This window comes from Asterias amurensis, chromosome 1 (assembly GCF_032118995.1).
Source record: "Asterias amurensis chromosome 1, ASM3211899v1".
Lineage (NCBI taxonomy): Eukaryota > Metazoa > Echinodermata > Asteroidea > Forcipulatida > Asteriidae > Asterias > Asterias amurensis.
This window is the reverse complement of record NC_092648.1, coordinates 33,345,538-33,359,656: the sequence shown is the minus strand read 5'-3', so window position 1 is coordinate 33,359,656 and position 14,119 is coordinate 33,345,538. Positions and strand designations below refer to the sequence as shown.

The 14,119-nt window shown below is 37.8% G+C and overlaps 3 protein-coding genes across 6 annotated transcripts in view; 2 read left to right on the top strand and 1 right to left on the bottom strand.

The window, feature by feature from the left end:
• Positions 1 to 14,119, bottom strand: part of LOC139937611 (DNA repair protein RAD51 homolog 2-like) — a 289,111-nt gene that overhangs the window by 261,480 nt on the left and 13,512 nt on the right. The window lies entirely within an intron of this gene.
• Positions 8,561 to 9,559, top strand: LOC139937562 (echinoidin-like). The gene has a single exon (XM_071932769.1). The coding sequence runs from the start codon at positions 9,030 to 9,032 to the stop codon at positions 9,552 to 9,554; it is 525 nt and encodes a 174-aa protein (XP_071788870.1). The 5' UTR covers positions 8,561 to 9,029; the 3' UTR covers positions 9,555 to 9,559.
• Positions 10,856 to 12,820, top strand: LOC139937553 (echinoidin-like). The gene has a single exon (XM_071932757.1). It carries the CDS (start codon positions 10,884 to 10,886, stop codon positions 11,406 to 11,408), a length of 525 nt encoding a protein of 174 aa, XP_071788858.1. The 5' UTR covers positions 10,856 to 10,883; the 3' UTR covers positions 11,409 to 12,820.

The window sequence follows — 14,119 nt, the reverse complement described above, 5'->3', positions numbered from 1 at the left end:
TCACGCACAACTTTGTGCTCAGTGAGGGCGCTGTTTGAGCATGTGACATCATATGCAAGGGGCCACTTTGGCCAGTCACAATTATGGTTGTCATGTAGGTACTTCAATATTCCGGTATTATGAAGACTCAATGATACAGCCTTTATGTAAATTCATATGAATGGGTTTTAAGGCATTGCATGGTGAGGTATCAATATTGAGTTATTGGTAACACCAATGCTACATGTAGATTTGTTATTTGAGAACTTATCTTTCTATTTATTTTACTGTCACTGAGTAGATTTTTGGAAATTCGGGAGACAACTTGGTCCTGAAAATCAATGTAATTGGTGCTGAAAGGTGGATATTTCTTTGTGCATGTTAGAACAATACAATTTGTAATTTGGCGAAATAAAATGTATTTAACATCTTTTCAAAGATTAATTTCTTTGTGCAAGTCATTTTGTATTTGTTGACAAAACAATATAATCCCAGTTCTCATGTCATCTTATGTTAATTCCTTACAAATTTATCCTTTGACACACAGTAGACACTGACCTTTGTTTGAGAAGAACCCAGTCTTGGAGACACCCATTATATGCTACAATGATTTCAATTATTGATTAATACACACTCTATTGTCTCCTATTCTTTCACCTTTTTCTCGAGTATTGTTTTAAATCAATACATTTCCAAGGTGTACTCCCACTAAAAAAAGAGAAAGTCACTTCCTTTCAATGGTTTTACTGTTGAGGTGTGGCTCAATGATTTGCTTGGTTCGAGGTGATCTCTAAATTTGGAATGTTTCTCAGAAAGAGTTGGTATTTGCATCCATGGTTCATGGCAAGCTTGTTTGGCCGAGCAGTCTAGTTCAGCAAACCCAAGCTCAGGGCCCAATTTCATAGAGTTGCTAAGCACACAAATTTGCTTAGCATGAAATGTCTTCCTTGGAATAACTGGATTACCAACCAAATTTCCATTTGTTGCATTTTGCCTATTACTGGTATTAAGCTGTTGTTTGCTTTAACCTGAAAATCGCGTGGAAATCTTGTTGGTAATCCTGTTTTTATCAAGGGAGAAATTTCATGCTAAGCAAATTTTTGTGCTAAGCAGCTCTATGAAATTGGGCACTGGTTCTGTCAGCAGCAGAGTGTGGGTTTGAATCTGGGTCATTACACCAGTGCCCTTGCTTCACAAAAAGTTGGGAAGGTGGTGCTTTCTGCTCTACCACGCAACAAGGCTCCTGGTGGATGATTACCATATGCCTACATCCTTGCGGACTTTGAAGAAGGTAACCCTATTTCCCTGGTCACACTTAAATTGGGTTGACAGCTAAAATCAGTAGCCCTCGTCTCTCAAGAAAGAAAAAAAAAAAACTTTGGTACAGCAACTTCAAGTGTGCCCGATTTCATATAGCTGCTTTAGTAGACAATAGCGCTCATCGTTTTCTGCTAAGCAAAAATAAGCGGGAAATTAAACACCAATTCTACATATGGTATTGTCTTTTGGCTGGTTAGAACTTATTTCTAGTATGCACAATTGTTGGGAAATTTCGCTTATGCTTGTGGTTACTGCTTAGGCGTGAAATAGGGCTAAGATTAGTTAGACCTGTAAGTTAATCTGACTGGTGCCAATCACACGCTTATGGGTGTCTTATAGCACCGAACCATGGCCAAAGTAGTCCTCTCGCACGTAAATGAATTCAACGATGAGCATTCATAGCAATCGTTGCACCAAACATTATTCAAATTGAACTCACATCCTTCCTCATTATATATTTAAAAACACAGAAAGGAAACCGACCACCTAATTATTCACACAGCATTCACAATTAAAAACCGACGGCGACATCAAAATTAAAGCATAAAACCATGGCTAGACATTTCATTATGTATTGAATCTCTGTAAAGAGACGTAAAGAGAATCTCTCCAACGTGAAGGCATTGGAACACCAGCATTAATTACCCCCCGAACGTTCGGTACAATGTTCTTAATGCGGAAATGCCCAGCAAATTAAAACAGGATGCATTCATCTGAGAGAGTCGACCCCTAAGTGCATTAATAATGTTGCAGATCCGCGAACAAGTTAATGAAGTCACCACGGCTCAAGATTCTTAGCTATTAAGGTGGAGCTCGCTGAACCGCGACATCAAATCCTTTAATAACTAACGATCATGACAGGATGTTGATCTCCGAAGCGCTGGAGTGTGGTCAATGATGAGGGTTTTTTTTTTCTCCATCTCTTCTTCGTAAAAAATAACTTCCCAAGATGTGTCAAACTTCTTAATATGAAATCCTATTTCAGTGCGGATTACTTGAACCGTGGTTGGATAGCTGAGAGAAGAGAAAATCTAATCAAAGTTTCTGTTGTGCATTTTTTGGCTCTTCAAATAAATGCTGAGGTGGCTTAAGAATTTTTTTCTAAAGGCAACTTGAAATGAAAGTATATAATGTTACATTTAACACAAAATATTTGTGTCTGCCCTGATTCTATTGCCCTAAGAAGATTCCAATCCTCCAACTGAATACATCATCTGAAATTTTTTATTTTTTTATTTTTTTGGGGTGGGGGGGGGGCTTTTTTTCAATCCCATCAACAGAGGGCAGCATACCCAATGATGGCCGTCTGTCATAGAATCTTGAGACAAAGATATTAGACAATTTATAATCTCAGCAGGCATGGGCTCATGTTCACAAAGAGCTAAGATTGATCTTAAGATGTGTACCAATCTAAACTGCTAAGCAAAGTGTGATGTCACAAATCACTTTGATGATATTGACAATTCATCATAAATAATGAATATCAGTGCTTTACTCTTTAAATTGCAAAATATTATAAGTAAGGCCAATAGTTTAATATCTCTCTAAAGCCTAGGAAGGTTCAGTGTTATTTGCTAGAGAGAAAAACTCAAATCTTTTGATAAATTCTCAAGATCAAAAATTTTGAACCAACACAAAATTAATTTTGGTTTTTACCCATAGACCGATACCGATGTGTGTTAGCACTGTTTACTCAGTACTTCCCCAGTATACAGTGCTAACACACATCGATGTAAGGGTAAAAACCAAAATTAGTATTCTTTATTCCCATATGCAAATTCAACATTTCTTACAATACAAAATTGTCACAACACGGAAGTGTGATATCTGAAGAAAGTTTTTGAAAAGCAAAAAAATTTGCAACAAAGATTGTTTTTTTTTACAAAACACTCACACATGAAAAGGGTTAACAATTTTTACAACAGTCTACTTCCCCTCATAAATTATATGATACAATTATTATATGCCTCAAAACAAAAATATGACTTTTCAACTTTGTATCCAAATCAAAAATTATAAAAACATTTTGTTTGCGAGTGTATATTTAACTTGGGATGTCAAAATAAAATCACATGATGGCAAATCACAAGTCATCTCTCGGTGATCTGTAGGCATTGGAACGTCAAGGAACAAGAGGACTACCGTGACCCTTGATATTGAAACAGCTGCAAACTGGGTAAGTGGAACGACGACGACGGCTCGACCGACAATGCACACCATCCAGCTCAATAGATAGGCAAATATGACTGTAGTGGCTAAATTAGTATATCCCCTCTTGGGTCAATTTGTTAGTACATGTTTTACATGCAAGTCTGAAGATAAGCGATCGGCCACACCACCACCCTAGCTCTCATTAAATGCAAGGGGGATTGATGAGAGACGCGAGGGGGGGACAAGGGGGAGGGGGGACTTTTACAACTCTATGCTTGTATAGATTTAATTAGAAACTAGACTATGATGGTAGGAGTTTCATCGTTATTCATGACACCAATGTCTTTCAGGGTCACTGTGTACATTATAATTTGTGTTGCTTTTAATTAAATATCGTTTAATATGGTTGTAATTGATCAAACGTTTGCTTTGGCATGTAGAATAATTAATTCAGTTTTTTAATTTTTTTATTTCCCTTCTTCTTACAGCGGAGTATTCGCTGAGCTGTTGAGTTCATGCAGAAAATGAATCAACTAAATAATAAATGTTTCAATAGAATTCTGCCACTGTGAAAAAATATGGCGCTTTAATGCATTCAAGGGGAGTATGTTTTTCTAAATGCATTAGAAATCCATGTAAAACAGATCTTGTTTCATTCACCCTGATGATGAATTTAGAGATGTAAAGGCATAGTAGTTTGGTTTAGTAATAGTTTATTTCCACTTGTTTAAGACCCCATAATTTGAAGTTAGATAAAAACGATCCATTTGCAAAGTAAAACCTAATGTAGATACCCCATTAGACTGATGTCACACACGACTAAAATATGCCTATGGTCGGCCGTTTTGGGAATCAAATTGAACAAACATTGTGCATTACACAGAACAGCCATTATTTGCATCTTGCACACAGGGAGATTTGGTATAACAACCAGGGCGACATTATGAAAAAAATGCTTCATAATCACAAGGGTTTTTCAAATTTGTTTATCAGAACATGGAAAGATTTATTTATTTTCAGGGAACTTTCTGCAGAATCAGAGAGGTAAGAAAGAAAGAAACAAACAAACATTTACTTGAAAGTCCCCTGTTAAAGACACTTGACACTATTGGTAATTGTCAAAAACCAGTCTTCTCAATTGATGGAGCTCAACATATGCATAAATTAACAAACCTCTGAAAATTTTAGCTTAATTGGTTGTCGAAGTTGCAAGATAATAATGAAAGAAAAAGCACCCTTGTCACACGAAGTTGTGTGCTTTCAGATGCTTGATTTCGAGACCGCAAATTCTAATTCTGAGGTCTCGAAATCAAATTCATGGAAAATTACTTCTTTCTCAAAAACTATATGTCACTTCAGAGGGAGCCGTTTCTCACAATGTTTGATACCATCAACCTCTCCCCACTACTCGTTACCAAGTAAGGTTTTATGCTAATAATTATTTTGAGTAATTACCAACAGTGTCCACTGCCTTTAAATATTTAGGGGGAGAGACCCATCCAAGATATTATTTTCAAAAGATAACATAAAAAGTGCTTTGTGCTAATCTGATAAAACGGTCGAATGTGACCCAATCTTACCAGGAGAGTCATGAAGTTGCCTTCAAACATGACATCGCCAGATGCAAATCAATAGAAAGAGATCAATGACTTCCACTCTGGTGTAAGAGTTCTTTAATGCGAGATAATGACATGTGATTGGTACCAAATTGAAGAAAGCAACTCGCTTGTTGAACTATACTCCATAAATCCATAGCTGTACATGCGTACATGAAGATTCAAGGGGTAAAATGTTGTCAAAATTTCATGCATTTGTAAAACCAAAAATGTTTTCCAACAGCATTTCAAACTAAAAGCTATTGTGGGACCAGTTTAAGCAAGAAAATAGTAAATTTGAATGCTTACAAAAGTTCTTGAAATATTTCATAAAGCCTGTCAGCACAAAAACTTACTAAGGACAGACAAATCTTGTTAATCAGAAACAGCTTACCCCAGCTGAAATTCCAAAAAGTTTACACTGCTGTAACAAATGCCCCATCAATCATTTTTTCTGCTTTGCAAAATTATTTACTCTTAACCTCTACGAAAGACCTAGGCTCTTGGCCCAATTTCAATGCTCACATGCTTACCATTCATGACAAATGTCAATTCTTGTTGCCATAAAAAGCCTTTTAACAATTGGGAATGACTGACAGACCAAGAAAAAGCAGGAAAGAAACCAGGCTAGAATATCTCAGAAACTCAAGCATTCTTAGCCTACAAGAAGATCGTAAAAGTATCAATGAAGTAAAGAACTTTAAACAAGAAATATGCCTGAAACCTTGTAGTGACAACAAACTAAGCTCATCACTTTATAAACCTTTAATCTTTCTCCACATGTTGGCATGGCCTCCATCATTTTGCAATAGGCATAGGATTAAAGGCACCAGACACTATTGGTAGTTAGTAAAAACAAGAACGTAGTTTTTGAGAAAGAAGTAATTTCTTACAAAAATAATAAAAGACTTCAGCTGAAGCCTTTTATTATGCATCTGAAAGCACACACTGAATGCAACAAGGGTGTTTTTCTTATTCTGTAAAGACATCGTCGGATGGGTCATGGAGTGGTCAATCATCATATGACTAGATTAAGCAATTAGTGGTCCGCTTCAACTTCAAGGTAAAAAATATTTGTATGAACACACAGGTAGACATTTGTTTATTTTTAACATGATCACATCACTGCAGTGCATAATCCTTGAAGGCACTGGGCACTTCTGGTAGTTACTCTAAACAGTTATTAGCATAAAAACTTAGTTGGTAACAAGCAACAGAGAGAGTATAAAACATAGTGAGAAATGACTCCCTCTGAAGTAACTAGTTTTTGAGAAAGAGGTGATTTCTAACTCAAATAATTTGAATCAGATAAAAGACTTCGGGCCAGAAGCCTTTTTAAGGCATCTGGAAGCACAAGGGTGTTTATTCTTTCAGTCTTGCAACTTCAATGACCAATTGAGTCAAAATTTTCTCATATTTTTTATTATGCATGTTGGGATACACAATTACCCAAGGTGTCCAGTGCCCTTAAACTTCTCATTATTCCTGCTGACAGAAACCCACGTCACACACTGCCCACCTTGGATTTAACCTTGGATTTGTTCAAGGCGGACAAACCTCAGGGTTTCCAAGTTCACACTTTGGTCTAAAAATGCAAACAATCAGAGGATATTACAGGAGGATGTTTTGTAATCGGAGAGAGAGATAATGACTTTTCCTGTTTCATACCAGAGTACTCTGCATAAAGTACAACAACCAGTTCAAAGGTTGACCTTCAATTGGACAGTATGAAAATTTGTGTTTTTTTAATAGCTTTTATTGAATCACTACATCTAACATATCTATCATCCAATAAAAAACAATCAGTCAACAAGTTTTTTAATGTTGAAAACATATACAAACCATCATATGTTATTCTTGCAAACAACACATTTCCTCAATAGTTTCCTTCTTTAATTTACATCTAATGAGCCAATTTACCCGACGTAAAAACCCAAGAAAAATCTTTGTTACACCATTTTTTGAGTTGGATACCCCATGTTATATTGTGCAGTGTGCAGGGTTACACGCACTCCATAGCTCTACATGTAGGTTGACAACCAAAATGGCAGACCATGGGCAGACAATAAATGAGGGAGCGTTGGAGCAAGAGAGTAGTAGACCTTTATTATGCTCCAGCCATCTTCTCCCATTCAAATCAATGTAACCCAACCGAGGCTGGAAGGAGAAATAGCCTGGTTACCTTTTACAACGATAAATACTAGCATCCCTTACTGCTGTTGGATACAGGGGACATGACCAAGATGGTGGTCTATAGCAACTCAAATAGCCCCCTATTTGAGGTCAACTGAAGACTACCAATGGACGATAGTTGTTCATGGGCGCCTATAGACCCATTGCATATGACGTCACACTCTAAAAAAGGAGGCAGATCATTGGATAATAGCTGTTCTCTGTGCATAAAAACATGCGTGTGACCTCAGCGTACGTGTAGCAATTCGAGTTATGCAAGGGGGAGCTTACACACAACAGAACGCGCCTCCGAACAATGTGCGTAATTTTGGGTGTCAACTGTCTTTTGTGCATGTTTGTATATGATCTTGACAACCAAAATGACACCCAGGATAGGCACATAAGAGTATTGCAAGGGGTCTATACACACTTCCATTGTTTGACCCCAGCAAAAACCGAGGGTAACTGGTAACTATCTAACTTTTTTAAAGTAAGAGCACGTCAAGCAGACACAGTTCTCAGGGTGACTGTAACTTGTGCCAACTTTACTACAAGTAGTTAAGATCAAGTCCAACTGCTGTACTTCCAATTAAAGCTCCTCTATTTTGGAGTACTTCCTGTACTTCCAGAATTTGTATAGGTATGGGGAAGCTGGTGAGTGGGTGGTGACCAGATGTATATTGAAGCTGGCAACCTGCCAAGAAAGAGCTGGTCAGCCTCATTTAGAAGTTGCATTTCTAATTTCTAGAACCTTCTATTTACATGGACTTTTGTGCCCTAAAGTTAAAAGCCAGGAACAGTCTTGTTTGATGTCAATGAAGTCAATATTCCCCCCACCCGATAAAAAACAAAATGAGAAAGAAAGAAAAAAAACTATACCAGCCAATCTGTAAAATGTTCAAAGGTGGAAGTGTGAAATAACTGCCTTACACTTTCTGCATCGTTTTAAATCAAAGTAGATTTTGATACCTATTGTTCAACTTACGTATAAACTCATGGTATGTTAATTTGGTTTAATATTGAAACATTTTCATTATTAAATATACCTATGCCTTTTACAAGGTGCCTGTATTTGCAAGTTAAAAAAATATATATAACAATATATATACATAAAAATATCTCCCTTCATTAGAAATCACTTGCTTCAGTTCTTCAGTCAATACAACAAAAAGGCACGTAATGGCAATCGTACAACATAGATTTCCAGGTGATTTCTGCTTTAAAGCACAGCTTCCTGTGGTGAATAAAAAGCCAATCAGCAGCCTACTTCCTGCCAGTGCCCATCGTCTCCACGAGGCCAATATGTTGCACTGATAATAATTGTCCAGGGTGAAGGTGTCGGCAAGGTGAGGCTACCCGATATCCAGCAGATAACCCAGGGCTACTTGGCAGGCCAGACAAACACTAAATAGAAAGTAGGCTTCCAGACAGGGTTCGGGAGTCGGATCCGCGATACACAACAGGAGAACAACCTCTCCTACTAACAAGAACAACGATATCGTACTTCAGACGGAGCTGTTGACTGAATTCCAACAACAAGATATAACATCAACAACCAGAAAAGCAGACTAATGTAAGAAATGACTGAACTTTTTTCACATTTTGGATGCTAGAAAGATTGTCAGTCTTTGAGAATACCTGCTAACTTCCTTCTACAAGACGTTCACAAAAGCACAGAACCAGGCAGCCAATGTTCTGACAAGCTCTCTAATCTGTTAACATATTTAGATTTTGAAGCTCCTCTTATTATTCGCTGTGAGTACGGTATCCTCATAAAGAACATTCAACCGGTGCCCTGAATCCAATATCACAATGCAGAAAGCCATGTTTACCACCTTGTGTTTGCTAACCATTCTGAGTGTCTTCAACTCCGTCGCAGCGGACGAATGCCCAACTTACTGGACTCGTTTCAGGAAACACTGCTACCGTTTCTTCGGCACTCGCAAGACATGGATGCAAGCAGAGTTATACTGCAACCAATTCAGCGCCAACAAGCACTCTGGGGAGGAGACAATTTCTCATCTGGTGTCCGTAAACAACCATGCGGAGAACGATTTTCTGTACGCCCTTTGGAGCTCTACGAGGGAGACGTCAGGAAACGAGGCTCTCTTGTGGTTGGGATTCTACAAGCCAATGGGACGGAACTATTTCACGTGGTCTGATTACAGCGACATTGACTTCACCTTTTGGGACAGTTCAAGACCCAATAATGTTGGGGGTGATGAGAACTGTGTTGAGATGTGGGAAGAGGCTATTGAGAATCACCGATTGAAGTCGTGGAATGACAGGGCATGCACACATGAAGCTAGCTTCGTCTGTAAGATGCAGTTTGATTGAACGAGTAAACATCTTACATGTTTTGAGTCACAACTATAACAGATGCGACTGTTTACAAACCAACTGTATGTAGAGCTTTAAGGTACTGGACACCATTGGTAATAACTCAAAACAACTGTTAGCATAAAACTTACTTGGTAACGAGCAATGGAGAGCTTTTGATAGCAAAAAACATTGTGAGAAACGGCTCTCTCTGAAGTAGCATAATTTTTCAAGAGAGGTAAATTCTCTCTCAAATACTAAAAGACTTAAGGCATCTGAACGCACACAAAATTGTGCAACAAGTGTGTTTTTCTTTCATTATTCGCTTACAACCTCGATGACCAATTGAGTCCAAATTTTCACAGAATTGTTACTGTATGCATATGTTGGGATACACCAAGTGAGAATACTGGTCTCCGACAAAGACCAAAGGTGTCCAGTGCCTCTAAGCATAAAAAAGTAAGTAATACCAGAATATACCCCCCCAAACTAACATGCCACGTGTACAATCTCTGACAGACAGCTATATTGCTAATTTCTGCTTAGCAGCTAATTATTAAGCAACATGTTCGGCTTTAGCAGCTCTATGAAATTGGGCCCATAGAGGTGCTTCAGCACAAGAAGCTGAGCACAGAAACTTCTTTGATTATCACATTAAGGTTACCAGCCAAATATACCAAACGAGTCATCATAGACTGGTTCCCTGCTTTGTTTTCCTTAGCAAAAAATTGTCAAGCGAAATTTTCTGCCTAAAGATGCTAGCTCCGTTTTTCTGGCAAGTTTGTTCAGAAAATTAAGATTAAAATTTTAGACAGCTATTTTCACAGTCTCAAGAAAGTTAAAAGATTTCATTAAAAATTTGCCAATGGTTAAATTTGGTAGTTTATTAAAAACTACAAATGAATCGATGCAAGGATCCTGACATTTAACTCAACAAAGAAAACCAGAGAATGTGACTTGAGCTTTATTTCAAGTTACATTAAACCTATGTATTGGTGGTGTGATTTGCAAAGAGGATTTAAAAAATGTAAGCATACAAGTCCTAAATTTTAATTTTGTTCCAATGTTTATAATAAATATATGTATTACATAAAAAAAAATTATGTATCTTGATAACAAATTGCTTTAGGAATTTCAATTTTCAAAAAGAATATTTATCTTGAGGGAAAAATATAATATTGGTTTGAGTTATTTTCAAAGTTTACAATTTGCACAAGACTTGCAGTCTTTTATCTTGAATTCCAGAGTGCACTTGCATTGGGCAACATTTCACACTTTGTGTTTGAAACTGTATAGTTCTTTCACAGCATTCCACAGTAATGCCCTGAATCTGAATCCAATATCACAATGCAGAAAGCCATGTTTACCACCTTGTGTTTGCTAACCATTCTGAGTGTCTTCAACTCCGTCGCAGCGGACGAATGCCCAACTTACTGGACTCGTTTCAGGAAACACTGCTACCGTTTCTTCGGCACTCGCAAGACATGGATGCAAGCAGAGTTATACTGCAACCAATTCAGCGCCAACAAGCACTCTGGGGAGGAGACAATTTCTCATCTGGTGTCCGTAAACAACCATGCGGAGAACGATTTTCTGTACGCCCTTTGGAGCTCTACGAGGGAGACGTCAGGAAACGAGGCTCTCTTGTGGTTGGGATTCTACAAGCCAATGGGACGGAACTATTTCACGTGGTCTGATTACAGCGACATTGACTTCACCTTTTGGGACAGTTCAAGACCCAATAATGTTGGGGGTGATGAGAACTGTGTTGAGATGTGGGAAGAGGCTATTGAGAATCACCGATTGAAGTCGTGGAATGACAGGGCATGCACACATGAAGCTAGCTTCGTCTGTAAGATGCAGTTTGATTGAACGAGTAAACATCTTACATGTTTTGAGTCACAACTATAACAGATGCGACTGTTTACAAACCAACTGTATGTAGAGCTTTAAGGTACTGGACACCATTGGTAATAACTCAAAACAACTGTTAGCATAAAACTTACTTGGTAACGAGCAATGGAGAGCTTTTGATAGCAAAAAACATTGTGAGAAACGGCTCTCTCTGAAGTAGCATAATTTTTCAAGAGAGGTAAATTCTCTCTCAAATACTAAAAGACTTAAGGCATCTGAACGCACACAAAATTGTGCAACAAGTGTGTTTTTCTTTCATTATTCGCTTACAACCTCGATGACCAATTGAGTCCAAATTTTCACAGAATTGTTACTGTATGCATATGTTGGGATACACCAAGTGAGAATACTGGTCTCCGACAAAGACCAAAGGTGTCCAGTGCCTCTAAGCATAAAAAAGTAAGTAATACCAGAATATACCCCCCCAAACTAACATGCCACGTGTACAATCTCTGACAGACAGCTATATTGCTAATTTCTGCTTAGCAGCTAATTATTAAGCAACATGTTCGGCTTTAGCAGCTCTATGAAATTGGGCCCATAGAGGTGCTTCAGCACAAGAAGCTGAGCACAGAAACTTCTTTGATTATCACATTAAGGTTACCAGCCAAATATACCAAACGAGTCATCATAGACTGGTTCCCTGCTTTGTTTTCCTTAGCAAAAAATTGTCAAGCGAAATTTTCTGCCTAAAGATGCTAGCTCCGTTTTTCTGGCAAGTTTGTTCAGAAAATTAAGATTAAAATTTTAGACAGCTATTTTCACAGTCTCAAGAAAGTTAAAAGATTTCATTAAAAATTTGCCAATGGTTAAATTTGGTAGTTTATTAAAAACTACAAATGAATCGATGCAAGGATCCTGACATTTAACTCAACAAAGAAAACCAGAGAATGTGACTTGAGCTTTATTTCAAGTTACATTAAACCTATGTATTGGTGGTGTGATTTGCAAAGAGGATTTAAAAAATGTAAGCATACAAGTCCTAAATTTTAATTTTGTTCCAATGTTTATAATAAATATATGTATTACATAAAAAAAAATTATGTATCTTGATAACAAATTGCTTTAGGAATTTCAATTTTCAAAAAGAATATTTATCTTGAGGGAAAAATATAATATTGGTTTGAGTTATTTTCAAAGTTTACAATTTGCACAAGACTTGCAGTCTTTTATCTTGAATTCCAGAGTGCACTTGCATTGGGCAACATTTCACACTTTGTGTTTGAAACTGTATAGTTCTTTCACAGCATTCCACAGTAATGCGTTTGTCAGCAAAAACCAGTCAAAGTAATCATGTTTTAATGATTGATGTAGAATAGAATAAATGAAATATGGAAGGCTGCATTTATGAATAAAAGTAAAAAATACTATGTATCAAAATGAAACATGTATTATTGTGATGTTATTATGAGCCTGTACAAAATATATTAAATGCCAACAGAGGGCAGCAAACAGCTGAACTGTCACCTAGTTTGGCCTTCCCAGTGCTACAAGAAGCATAAGTGCTTCTGAATGCTCGGGGGGGGGGGGGGGGGGGGGGAATACAGAATCCTTTCAAGTGGGACTTGAACCTACGACCCTGTCTAATGTAAAGCCAATGTCTTCACCACTCCACAGCTGAGCTTGTGCTAGACTCCGATTATCGATTCTTAAAGGCAGTGGACACTATTGGCAATTACTCAAAATAATTATTGGCATAAAACCTTTCTTTGTGACGAGTAATGGGGAGAGGTTGATGGTATAAAACATTGTGAGAAACGGCTCCCTCTGAAGTGCCATAGTTTTCGAGAAAGAAGTAATTTTCCATGAATTTTATTTCGAGACCTCAAGTTTCTCGAAATCAACCATCTAAACGCACACAACTTTGTGTTGCAAGGGTTATTTTTCTTTCACTATTATCTCGCAACTTCGATGACCTATTGAGCTAAAATTTTCACAGGTTTGTTATTTTATGCATATGTTGAGATACACCAACTGTGAAGGCTAGTCTTTGACAATTACCAATAGTGTCCACTGCCTTTAAGCGACTACTTAAAGGCAGTGGACACTATTGGTAATTACTCAAAATAATTGTTAGCATAAAAACTTTCTTGGTAACAAGCAATGAAGAGCTGTTGATAGTGTAACACATTGTGAGAAACAGCTCCCTCTGAAGTAACGTATTTTGTGCATAGTATATGATGAGATACACCAAGTGAGAAGACTGGTCTTTGACGATTACCAAAGGTGTCCGGTGGCTTAGGTGATGTCAGGCAAGATAAAGCGTAGTCTTGATTGGTGATATTCATTTAGTAACGTAGACGCTGATATCGCAGTAGGAAATACTAGACAAGAGATGGACTCCCATTCAGCCTCCCAAACATTTAATAATAATAATAATAATAATAGACCCGTTTTTATATAGCGCGTTTCACGCTCGAGGGGTGTCTCAGCATTATTACCCCTGGTCACTGGGCCTTAAATCATTCCTTAAACCATCTCTGCTCCCTGTGGAGTATACAGCCTGTGCGCAATATATGCCCTACTCGGATAAACCAATCACAAGAACCATCTCAGCCCTCACCCATTAGGTACCCATTTACCCCTGGGTGGAGAGAAGCAATTATAGTTAAGTCTCTTGCTCAGGGACACATGTGTCACGACCGGGATTCGAACCCACACTCTGCTGA

Excerpts from the sequence above, each read along its gene's own strand:
- LOC139937553 (XM_071932757.1), top strand. The coding sequence starts at position 10,884 with ATGCAGAAAGCCATGTTTACCACCTTGTGTTTGCTAACCATTCTGAGT.
- LOC139937562 (XM_071932769.1), top strand. The coding sequence starts at position 9,030 with ATGCAGAAAGCCATGTTTACCACCTTGTGTTTGCTAACCATTCTGAGT.